Source organism: Zalophus californianus, chromosome 6 (genome assembly GCF_009762305.2).
Source record: "Zalophus californianus isolate mZalCal1 chromosome 6, mZalCal1.pri.v2, whole genome shotgun sequence".
Lineage (NCBI taxonomy): Eukaryota > Metazoa > Chordata > Mammalia > Carnivora > Otariidae > Zalophus > Zalophus californianus.
The window spans coordinates 52513876-52526948 of record NC_045600.1 but is presented as its reverse complement, the minus strand read 5'-3'; the positions used below and the strand labels follow the sequence as shown (position 1 = coordinate 52526948).

Genomic DNA, 13073 nt, shown 5'->3' with positions numbered 1-13073 from the left:
TTATTTATTTGAGAGAGAGAATGAGAGAGCACGAGAGGGAAGAGGGTCAGAGGGAGAAGCAGACTCCCTGCTGAGCAGGGAGCCCGATGTGGGACTCGATCCTGGGACTCCAGGATCATGACCTGAGCCGAAGGCAGTCGCTTAACCAACTGAGCCACCCAGGCGCCCCTCTATTATCCTCCATTTTACAAATAAGATTGTCTTGCCCAGGTTCTGTCAGGGGCTTAAGTGACAGTGCTATGATTTATGGCTAGGAAGCATGAGTCCAGATTCTGAGCTTCGTTACTGTGGAGTGTACTGCTTCACCAGCCAGACCAGTATAGACCCGTTACACAAGAGTGGGAGAGAAGAGAGAAATGGAAAATAACTCTCAGCATACAGTTTAAAAATTCTAGATTTAAAATTTTTTCTTTTTGCTATAAAGGTTTATATGTCATTTAAACATTAAATGCCTGTCATATTTTAAATATATATATATATATATATATATATATATATATACTTGGTTATCTCTTTCAAACATTGAATTTTGTATTTCATTGTAATTTTAAAGCCTGTTTTATAAAATGTTTTATATATAGTTTATAATATATGTTCTTAACTGCTAGTAAAAAGTATAACAAAATTTAAAATAAGATAAAACTGAATTACTATAATGTTATAATTTCTAATATTATGTCACTGACTTTTTTAAGTCTAGAAAGCAAGATAGATTTAGAGGGGGAGATATGTACCTATCTATAATATTATTTGAATCGTTCAAATAAATATTTTTATGTATTTTATTTTACAGGGATTACAACATCCAATGTAAGCATAATTGGTCAACGTATGAACTATGGGTTTGGATGTGGTGATTTTGAAGATGATAGGTTCCATGACATTTCATCTAGTGTTTTCAAAATACAAAATAAGGAACACCCAAGACATTATAAACATACAAAAGGTTAGTAAATTTCACAAGTTAATTTTTAAGATTGAATCTCTCTAAATCTTAAATTAAGTGTCTCAGAATTGTCCCTAAGCATGCCAATAACCTGAGATTTCTCAGTTTTGATCTTTTTCTTATCCCTCTGCTGGTGTGTTATTGCTTCAGTAATTCTGCCAAATAAGATAACATGCAGGTTCATGTATTGGTTGATGGGCTTACCTGAGAAGCCAAAGCAGGGAAGCAACTACCCAAGAGGTTAAAACTAAGGAATCTCTGGTGATGTCTCCCTCCTCCAAGATTACACACACACACACACACACACACACACACACACACACACACACGTGTTACAAGACATTTTACCACTAAAATGGGGTAGAGAAATCACGTGAATAAATAAATCCCAGATGGCTACTTAGGTTGTAACCATGGAATAAAACTGTGGAAACAGGAATATTGGTTTCCTGTGGTAGAACCTGGGAAGGCTTCTTTGTTATCACTAACTATTATTAATAATTTACATCCTTTTTTTTCTCTTTAAATTTAGTGTAGCAAGTAGCTCCTCTGTGACTGCTCTGTTCATTTTTTCAGAGAACCTATTATAGCTACATTTTTTTTTTTTTAAGATTTTATTTATTTATTTGAGAGAGAGAGAGAATGAGAGAGAGCACGAGAGGGAAGAGGGTCAGAGGGAGAAGCAGACTCCCTGCTGAGCAGGGAGCCCGATGCGGGACTCGATCCCGGGACTCCAGGATCATGACCTGAGCCGAAGGCAGTCGCTTAACCAACTGAGCCACCCAGGCGCCCCTAGCTACATTTTTAAATATTTCCCTTAGGGTAAAGAGGAAGTTATTTTAAAGTGTATGAATATTTAAATATAATAATTAGAAGTAACTGAATTTAAATATGTAATCTACTAGTAACTGTAAGGAGCTGTCATTTTTTATTTGTAGCAACCGTGATTGTAATAGGTCAACTTTTGTTACTTCTGATCATCTGAAGTCACGTGTGTGTGTGTGTGTGTGTGTGTGTGTGTGTGTGTGTGTGTGTGTTTGTGTAGGCAGTCAGGCATTTTAGGACGTGTGTATTTTTTTGTGGAAATAAATTGTAAAGGGAAGTTCCTTGGAATGTTTTTTCTTTTTTTCTGTAAATTTTTAAAAAATTTTATCCATGATGTAATTCAATATCTGTTCTTTGTGGAAGGTTTCTTCTTTTTTTTTTTTTTTTAAAGATTTTATTTATTTATTTGACAGAGAGAAACACAGTGAGAGAGGGAACACAAGCAGGGGGAGTGGGAGAGGGAGAAGCAGGCTTCGATCCCAGGGCCCTGGGATCACGACCTGAGCCGAAGGCAGACACTTAACGACTGAGCCACCCAGGTGCCCTGTGGAAGGTTTCTTCTCTCTCATTGTTTTTACAAAAGAGAATGACAGGGTTTTTTCCTATTTACTTACATATTTTATTTCTCATATAAAGATAATCAATACAAAAATACTTTTCTTCCTAAAAGTAACTCATACCCTAACATATAATTTTTTAATTTTCTTTTTTTTAATTGCTTTGGAATAATTGCTGAATATATTCATTCAGTATTAGTGGCACCCTTTTTTGGACAGCAGAATCATAGAAATATTTATATCTTTTGAGCAGCAGTTATTTCTACTCCAGAAAATTACTTCTCACACACACTTCCAACTCTAAACCAAATACCTACTGTATCTGTCTGGTCAACGAGAATAAACATGTTCAAAAACCAAACTTACCCTCCTTTACAGACCTGTTCTTCTCCCTTTGTTTTCATTTTTTTAGTAGCATTAACATTTTCCCAGTTATGGGGACTTAAAACTTTATAGTCATCTTTGTCTACTTCTCTTTACTCTCCAAGTTCAGGCAGTGACCATCCTACCAGTTCTGTTTAATCTGGGCCTTCATTACCTCTTCCCTGGATAATTGCAATAGCCTTCTGAATAAGACATCTTGCCTCTTATCCATTTTTTACTCCAGGCCGCATACCCTTCCAGAATTATCTTTTTGAAGTATAGTTACCATCTCTTCCATACTCAAAACCTTGAGTGGTTCCCTGTTTCCCACAGAATAAGTTTTGTGCTCTGCAGCATAATTTTTAAGACCCTTAATAATCTTCCTCAGCGGAACTTACTGCATTATCCCTTTCTTCTCTTTTCATTCCCCATGCTCTGGCATTCTTAGTACTAGAAGTTTTCTTAGTTGGCATGTACAGTTGTCCTAGATGTCTGTTTCTGATCCTAATGTGTTCACATCATGTCTGCCTTTTGAATACTGGCTTAAATCCATTTCTTTAGAAAGTTTTCCCCACTTAACTGGCCTGGAGTTGTATAAATTATTTAAAAGTAAAGATATTGTCATCTTTATATTCCTGTTAGGCTTTGCATGTAATGGTGTCCGATGCCACAGGTTAAATGAATGGAGTGGTGATGAGCCAACCCAGACTGACAGTGTAGCCTTGGATACAGTCAATCAAACATTGCATCCTCAAATAATCAGATTAAAATGAATTTTGAGTACAGTGCTGAAGAGAATAAAACAACTTCCAAAAGAAATATTGGCGGGCACCTGGGTGGCTCATTCGTTAAGTGTCTGCCTTTGGCTCAGGTTGTGATCCCAGGGTCCTGGGATCGAGCCCCACATTGGGCTCCCTGCTCGGCTGGGGGTCTGCTTCTCCCTCTCCCACTCCCCCTGCTTGTGTTCCCTCTCTTGCTGGGTCTTTCTGTCAAATAAATGGGTAAAATCTTTAAAAAAAAAAAAAAAGAAATATTGGCAATAGGTGGCATATGTGAATGGATTCATTTTGCAAGAAGCTTCAAACAGTTTTAGGATTAGCTTTCAGAACCACTTCTTCCCATTCCACTCCTCTGCTGGTTGTTCTTTGAACCTACCCATTTTCTAGCATACTAATGTAGAGTCCCAACTAATGACTTGAGAAAGTGATTAGTGATGGATGCTTAGTGTTTTACCAAACTAGCTTTTATGAGTTAGTATTTTCTCTTTCGCTATTTGGATGAATGAGACAGAAGTAACAAAAACGTTATATAAGAGTAGCTTATGTGTCAAGAGTCTTTTAAGCTTAGTTTTTCTTTATATTTTACAATTGAGACTCAATGAGCAATATTTCTTTCAATATTTTGTTTACAAGAAAATATAGTGTAAAGAGTAAAAGTAAAATTAAAAATGATCAGCTTCTCTGATAAATGAAGTTAAACTACTTAAAGATAACATGTTCTTTATGTATTTCCTCAGATTTGTCTAATTATTCAGTCATCTCTTGACAGACTATGTATACACTTTATGTTTATGGACAGTTGTTGAACAAATTGTTCCATTTACTGAGATTTGCTTTCCTTTGTCACTTAACATTTTTTTAATTCTTTTTTTTAATATTTTATTTATTCATGAGAGACAGAGAGAGAGAGAGAGGGAGAGAGAGAGAGAGAGAAGCAGAGGGAGAAGCAGGCTCCCAAGGAGCAGGGAGCCCGATGCGGGACTCCATCCCAGGACCCTGGATCATGACCTGAGCCGAAGGCAGACGCTTAACCATCTGAGCCACCCAGGCGCCCTGTCACTTAACATCTTTTGAGTCTACTTGAGGTTTCTGTTCGTTGACCCCAAATTAATTATATTTTCTTTCCATTTTTTTTTGCCTTGTAACATTCATCTAACATATATTTATTGAATACCTACTATCTGCCCTACTAAGAGGCTCTGGAAAAGAATGATAATCAAAACCAGACATGGGTCCTATCTCCATGGAGTTTATAGTCTAGTAGTAAGAGAATAATTAAATAATCACAAACTGAGGTGAAAGTTAACCTAGAAAATTTCAGATTGCTGTGAGATTGACTTGGTCTGTTTTCAGGAGTGAGAGGCTTTCCTTCATGGTTACCCTTTTGTTGCTCAGTTATCATGCTGTGCTTATTTTCTTGTATATCTTTCCCAGTCTTAACTCTGACATGTATAAACTCCTTAGGTGAAGGAAGGTTTCTTTCTTTCTACTTTCTAGTCCAGATGAGGTATTCTAATTTCAAATATTTATTGAATTAATAAGTAAGTGTGAATAAATAAATTATAAAATCAATGTATGAAGTAAAATTTCTGTTTTAAAGGACCATGTTACAGTATCCTAAAATACTATATAAAAACAATATTAAAATGTGAGGTTTTTTTTGTTTGTTTGTTTCTTTAGCATTTATAGGGTCATCATCAAATTTACAGCAAATTCCCAGTTTTGACTTCACATCCACAAATACCTTACCAGAAGACTCAGTGGTTGTTGTTGGAAAAGGTATTTCCAAGTTATTTAGCTTAATTGTATGTGTTCTCCACGTGTAAGCAAATGGTATTGTTAAAGAACAGAGTGTGATTCAAGTGTTGATTAGAACTTTTTTTATTAGAACTTTCTTTTTAAAAAATTATTAAATTGAAAGAATTAGGAGCACTTAATTTTACATTTCTGTCTTCTAACAAAACTAAGTAAATTCATGTCAGTAATTTTCAGAGAGATGTATTATGTAACAGCTGCAGCTTAGATACTTCTAAGACACTTTTAGGATAGCTAAGACAGTTTTATCATAGTTCAAATAATAGTCCTTATTTTTTATCAGCTTACTATTTAATATAATTTCATTATTTTCCATACAGAGTCTAGACAAATCAGAATTAATACCTGTTATATATATTTTGGGGGACTAGAGGACCTTTGAACAATATATTTACAAGTATTCTTTAAAACTCTTTTTTCTTTTCAACTTTATTGAGGTATAATTGACAAATAAAATTGTAAGGTATTTAAAGTGATTATTTGATATCCATATACATTGTGAAAGGATTCTCCCATCAAGTTAATTAACCCATCTCAATTAGTTTCTTTTTAATCGAAAAAGTAGAATGTGATAATAGAAGACATTGAAGGTGCACATCTTCTTTTTGGTAAATATAGTGAATAGGATGAAATGCTTGGAAAGCTTTCCTAATTGTTTGCTTGGTAGAGTGCAATTAAGTTAATTTGAGGCCCTTCTCAGATTGGCTCCAGCCTACCCTTGCAAACTTAGTTTCTGTTATTCCTCTGTTTGCCTTGTGCCCAATGAAACTGAGTTATTCATTTCACATACACACTTTATACTTGTTCAGCTCTGCTTCTAAGCATTACCATCTTATAGGATGCCCTCCCTTCCTTCTTCACTTATCTGTCCAAATTCATTGTGTCTTCCAATCTCAGCTCAAATCCTTGCTTCTTGAAATCATCTTAAACACCCAGCTCATACCAACCTTTCCTTCATTTAAACTCATTATTACAATATGCAGTTCTCATTTAATATTGTGAAACGTCTAGTGATACCTCCTATATGATTGTCCTGTTAGGGTATTTATTTTTATATTTATTATTATTTAACATGTTTTTCTTATGAACTATATTGTTTATTTCTTAAAGTCAAGAGCTTGTCTTTAACTTTGTTGTTAGAGTGACATCACGTAAATACTTAACTGCAATTTGATGGTGGGTTAATTTCAGGTGTATTTGGAAGTCCAAATTCAGCACCAGCAGCCTGCAGCCCATCAGTGATATCTTCTGTGGAAAATGGAGATACATTTTCAATTAAACAAAGCATTGAACCACCATCAGGAATTTATGGAAGAGCAGTCCAGCAAAATATTCCATCATATGTTGATGTTGAGAATGAAAAGGATGTAAGATTATTTGTTGATTATTAGGATAAACTCAAGCCTATATTATATCATTGTGTTGTGTTCATCAGATTTGGGGTAGTGAAGGTGTTTTGATTAAAATTTTTAAAATCTCAGGATAATTGAAATTTCTGATCCTTAATCATTTAAATAATGGATAATTCTTCTTTCCAGCAAATATATTCTTATTCTGGTATAAAGTATCTAGTGTACTTTATACTATACATGTACTTTATATATATGTGTGCATGTGTGTGTGTATTTACATATTCAGCAATTGTCTAGAACACTCAAGGAGTAAGAGACTGGTATCCTTAGGCACAAATTTAGTTATGATATTAGCACCATGTAATTCTAGTCAATTTTAGAATTCCTGCAATAAGGACTAAAAAAATGTAGTTTATTTTTTTTATATGTAGACACTTAATGTCTTTATACAGTTGTCTGAGATGAAGATAATTATTTTAAATATCGAACTCCCTGCATACTTTGATATTTCCACTTTTTCATTCAGATTAAAGTTTCTATTTCAAAATCTACCTATGACAAGATGAGACAAAAGAGAAAAGAGGAAAAAGAACTTTTTGACATTAAAGATTGTGAAAAGAAGGAACAGAATTCCTGGGAGCGAATGAAACATACAAGAGCCGAGAAAATGACATCTGAAAGTAGGTGAAATTTAACTTTTGGTGTGTTATTTAACTGATACTATTCTAAAGCTAGTGTACCTGTGGTTTAACTGAGGGCTGATAATGGAATATGTTGAACCATAATGTTGAAATTTGCAAGACCCAGTAGCTTTTTTATAATAAATATTAATTATTTCTCATAAAGAAGGAAGTTGATTGATTGTTTTTCTCCCTTTTAGACTTAAATATTTTTGGAGATGAGGTGGGAATATCAAAAAACGAGAGCTCCCCTTTAGAAAATATTGCCTGCAGCCCTCAATTGAAAGGAGGGACCTGTTTAAAAAGGTCACCACCATCTTTAGTGTTTTCAGATTCAGGTACGTAACTTGTTTAAATGTAAAGAATAATGTCACAAATGCTGGTTAAGCTCAAGAGACCATGTATGGTACAGTGCATTTGTGAGGAAAAGAGCACTTAGCTAGTAGGAGTCAGTAGACAGACCTGGCTTCATAATTATCAGGCCTGCCTTTTAATTTTCTGACCTGCAAACAGGCCTCAGTTTCCTGCCCCTATAAATATCCAAATTATCTCAAGGGTATTCTCCGTGCTCCCTGCAAATATTCCTGTTTCACTAAGGAGTGGTATCCCATTTTATAGCTGGGGTTAAATGAGACTAAAGTTGGTTTATATTAGATCATGATTTTAAAAAATCATTGTATTTATCACTTATTCAGCCTGCCATTCAATACTTACTAGGTTCTATGCCTGGCCAAGAGTGGCTTCCAGTTTCCTGTGCTGTTTTTAAAAATATTAAATAGGACTCAGGCAGCTAAGTGGGAGGTGGAACCCTCGCTGGGACAGTGTGGTCTCAGGATCCTCGGGGTCACAGGAAGACCAGGGCTGCCTGAGTGTGGCAGAGCTCCCATGTATCGGAGCAGGTAAGCCAGCTATAATCAATGAGCCCAGGAGTGGGCTTTCATCTCGGGGTTGCCATAAACTGTGATTTGAGGCACAGTCGGGCCTCTGCTCTTTGAGCAGGGGCCCAACAAGCAGCAGAACCGGGGAGAGCCCTCTTTTTCCCCTGGGAGGAGGGGCGTGGGAGTGTGCCCCAAGAGTCTGCTGGGTTTGGAGACTCCAAATGGGGCCGTGTGCCTTACATAGAAACGCTTGGTCACAGGTTGGGTGAGCACGGAGTGCGGCTGGAGAGCTGGGAGAAAAGAGTGATTGACTGCTTTTCTCTGAGGGCTCACAGAGGAGTGGGGTACTGAGCTTTTGGCTCCAGGGCTGGAGATTGGGAGGCCACCATTTTCATTCTCATCCTCAAAAGCTGTGCGGAAAGCCTTCAGGGAACAAAAGCCACATAGAGCAAACCAGAGCAGATTACGTAGCCTGGCCCCAAGTAAGGATGGAGCAATTCCACATGGAGAAGACCTTTGAGAATCAATGCAACAGGCCCCTCCCCCAGAAGATGCGCAAGTTTGGTGTGTGCAGAGAGGGAGATGGATTGACCTGGAGGATCTGTTGAGTGGGGTGGACTGTGACATTACTGCCCTGGGCCAGAGATCCCTGCAAAGCCATGTTTGCTCTCTCACTCTAAAGAGAAGCGGAAAGATGCCAAGGAACAAAAGTGGCTCAGCCAACCAGCTCACATTAAGCCCATCCCCCTGACAAGGGGTGAGGCAACTCCACCCAGGCAAAGAGGCCTGAGAAGCCGAGCCCCAGGGCAGCAGGCCCCTCCCCCAGAAGACAGACTGGAAAAACGGGAATAAGTTTAAGCTTATTTCCCACAGGACTCTAAAACTCCAGTGCCAGGGGAAAATAATATAGGGAGCTCAAGGTATTCCACCATGGCTTGCTTATACTTCAGGCTAAAATCTTAAATTTCTTTTGTTAGTTTCTTATTCTTTTTTTTTTAAACCCTGCTCCTGTTTCAAATAGATTTGTATTTCCCAGCCTATGTTTTTAAGTCATTTCTTAACTTTTACTTTTTCAAATATATGTTTTATAGATTTATACCCCATTAAGCCTGTTTTTCACTCTCTTCAATTTTATCTTGCTATATATATGTAAGTTCGGATTTCTTTGCAATTTGGGGATATAGTTTCTTCTAACACGAGACCAAAAATCAAGCAGGAACAGGCAGAACACCCTTCTGTGTCCACTTTGAGAGATTACAATCTCTCTCCCCACCCTCCTTTTTTTTTCCCTTTTTTCTTTCTTTTTTAATGTTTTGGATTATCTTGGCTTTGATGGAGTATCTGTAGTAGCTTTCAACCACTTTGGATTTTTTCATAGATACATTTTGCTTGGGTTGTGGTTGATATTTTAGACTCGGTACATTCCCTCACCCATTCCTCAACAGAATGACTAGGAGGAGGAACTCCCAACAAAGAAAAGAACCAGAGACAATATCCTCTGCCACAGATCTAATGGATATGGATATAAGCAAGATGTCAGAGATAGACTTCAGGTTAGCACTTATGAAATCAATAGCTAGGCTTGAGAAAAGCATTAGCAACAATATAGAATCTCTAAGGGCAGAAATGAGATCTAATCAGGCTGAAATTAAAAATGCTTTGAATGTGATGCAGTCACAGCCAACCTTACACCTAAAGGAGCTGAAGAAAGAACAGCAAATAAAACCTAAACCAAGCAGGAGAAGAGAAATAATAAAGATTAGAGCAGAAGTCAATGAAATAGAAACCAAAAGAACAGTAGAACCGATCAATGAAACTAGAAGCTGGTTCTTTGAAAGGATTAATAAGATCGATAAACCTCTGGCCAGACTTATCCAGAAGAAAAGGGAAAGGACCCAGATCAATAAAATCATGAAGGGAAGAGATCACTACTAACACTGAGGAAATAGAACAATTACTAGAAATTATTACCAGCAACTATATGCCAACAAATGAAGCAATCTGGAAGAAATGGATGCCTTCCTGGAAACTTATAAACTACCAAGACTGAAACAGGAAGAAAGAGACATTCTGAATAGACCAATAACCAGTAACGAAATTGAAGCAGTAATCAAAAACCTCCCCAAAAAACAAGAGTCCAGGGCCAGATGGCTTCCCAGAGGAATTCTACGAAACATATAAAGAAGAAATCATACCTATTCTACTGAAGCTGTTCCAAAAAATAGAAATGGAAGGAAAAGTTCCAAACTCATTCTATGAGGCCAGCTTTACCCTGATCCCCAAACCAGACGAAGACCCCACCAAAAAGAAGAATTACAGACCAGTATCCCTGATGAGCATGGATGCCAAAATACTCAACAAGATCCTAGCCAGTAGGATCCGACAGTACATTAAGAGGATTATCCACACGACCACGTGGGGTTTATTCCTGGGATATGAGGGTGGTTCAACATTGGCAAATCAATGTGATACACTACATAAATAAAAGGACAAGAACCATATAATCCTCAATAGGCCCAGAAAAATCACTTGACAAAATACAGCATCCTTTCCTGATTAAAACTCTTCAGAATATAGGGATAGAGGGAACATACCTCAATATCATAAAAGCCATCTATGAAAATCCCACAGCGAATATCATTCTCAATGGGGAAAAACTGAGAGCTTTTACCTTAAGGTCAGGAACATGACAGGAATGCCCACTCTCACCACTTGTGTTCAACATAGTACTAGAAGTCTTTGCCTCAGTAACAGACCACAAAAAGAAATAAAAGGCATTCAAATTGGCAAAGAAGAAGTCAAATTCTCTCTCTTTACAGATGACATGATAATCTATGTGGAAAACCCAAAAGACTCCACCCCAAAATTGCTAGAACTCATACAGCAATTCAGCAATGTGGCAGGATACAAAATTAGTGCACAGAAATCAGTTGCATTTCTATACACTTACAATGTGACTGAAGAAAGAGAAATTAAGGAATTGATTCCATCTACAATAGCACCAAAAACCATAAAATACCTAAGAATAAACCTAACCAAAGAGGTAAAGGATCCATACTCTAGAAACTACAGAACACTTATGAAAGAAATGGAGGAAAACACAAAGAGATGGAAAAACATTCCATGCTCATGGATTGGAAGAATAAACATTGTGAAAATGTCTATGCTGCCCAGACCAATCTACACTTTCAATGCAATCCCTATCAAAATACCATCGACATTTTTCACAGAGCTGGAACAAAGAATCCTAAAATTTGTATGGAACCAGAAAAGACACCAGGTCGCCAAGGGATTGTTGAAAAAGAAAACCAAAGCTGGGGGCATCACAATGCCTGACTTCAAGCTCTATTACAAAGCTGTGATCATCAAGACAGCATGGTATTGGAACAGAAACAGACACATAGATCAGTGGAACAGAATAGAGATCCCAGAAATGGACCCTCAACTCTATTGTCAACTAATCTTCAACAAATCAGGGAAGAATATCCAATGGAAAAAAGACAGTCTCTTCAATAAATGGTGCTGGGAAAATTGGACAGCTATATAGAAAAGAATGAAACTCGACCATTCTCTTACACCATACACAAAGATAAACTCAAAATGGATGAAATACCTCATGTGAGACAGGAATCCATCAAAATCCTAGAGGAGAACATAGGCAGTAACCTGTTCCGACATTGGCCACAGCGACCTCTTTCAAGATATGTCTCTAAAGGCAAGGGAAACAAAAGCAAAAATGAACTTTCGGGACTTAATCAAGATAAAAACCTTTTGCACAGCAAAGGAAACAGTCAACAAAACTAAGAGGTAACCCACAGAATTGGAGAAGATATTTGCAAATGACATTACAGATAAAGGGCTGGTATCCAAGATCTATAAAGAACTTCTCAAATTCAACACCCAAAAAACAAATAATCTAGTCAAGAAATGGGCAGAAGACATGAACAGACATTTTTCCAAAGAAGACATACAAATGGCTAACAGACACATGAAAAAATGTTCAACATCACTCAGCATCAGGGAAATACAAATCAAAACCACAATGAGATACTACCTTACACCAGTTAGAATGGCAAAAATTAATAAGACAGGAAACAACAAGTGTTGATGAAGATGTGAAGAAAGGGGAACCCTCTTGCACTGTTCGTAGGAACGCAAGCTAGGGTAGCCACTCTGGAAAACAGTATGGAGGTTCATCAAGACATTAAAAATAGAGCTACCCTTTGACCCAGCAATTGCACTGCTGGGTATTTACCCCAAAGATACAGACCTGGGGAAAAGAAGGGGCACATGCACCCCAATGTTCAGAGCAGCAATGTCCACAACAGCCAAACTGTGGAAGGAGCCAAGATGCCCTTCAACAAATGAATGGATAAAGAAGATGTGGTTCATATATACAATCGAATATTTCTCAGCCATCAGAAAGGATGAATAGCCACCATTTGCGTCGACATGGATGGAACTTGAGGGGCATCATGCTAAGTGAAATAACTCAAGAGGAGAAAGACAATTATATGGTTTCACTCATATGTGGAACATAAGCAATAGCACAGAGGACCACAGGGCAAGGGAGGGAAGACTTGAATGGGAAGAAATCAGAGAGGGAGACAAAGCATGAGAGACTCTGGACTCTGGAACCAAACTGAGGGTTACAGAAGGGAGGGGTGTGGGGGATGGGGTAACCAGGTGATGGGTATTAAGGAGGGCACGTGTGGTGATGAGCACTAGGTGTTATATGCAACTGATGAATTGTTGATCACTACATCAAAAACTAATGATGTACTATATGCTGGCTAATAGAACATAATAAAAATAATAATAATTAAAAAAATAATAAAATAAAAAATAAAATATAAAAAGAACAAACTGCTTGATATT

The 13073-nt window shown here is 37.3% G+C and overlaps 1 protein-coding gene across 4 annotated transcripts in view; it reads left to right on the top strand.

Moving 5' to 3' along the window:
* TOGARAM1 (TOG array regulator of axonemal microtubules 1) overlaps positions 1-13073 on the top strand; it is a 77980-nt gene that overhangs the window by 37445 nt on the left and 27462 nt on the right. For 3 of the 4 annotated variants that reach the window (XM_027571322.2, XM_027571325.2, XM_027571321.2), the window contains exons 8-12: positions 794-946; positions 5151-5249; positions 6477-6652; positions 7164-7317; positions 7518-7655. In XM_027571322.2, coding sequence (XP_027427123.1) covers positions 794-946; positions 5151-5249; positions 6477-6652; positions 7164-7317; positions 7518-7655 — 720 coding nt within the window. The remainder of the gene's footprint in view (positions 1-793; positions 947-5150; positions 5250-6476; positions 6653-7163; positions 7318-7517; positions 7656-13073) is intronic. The other variant, XM_027571324.2, reaches the window with a different exon arrangement.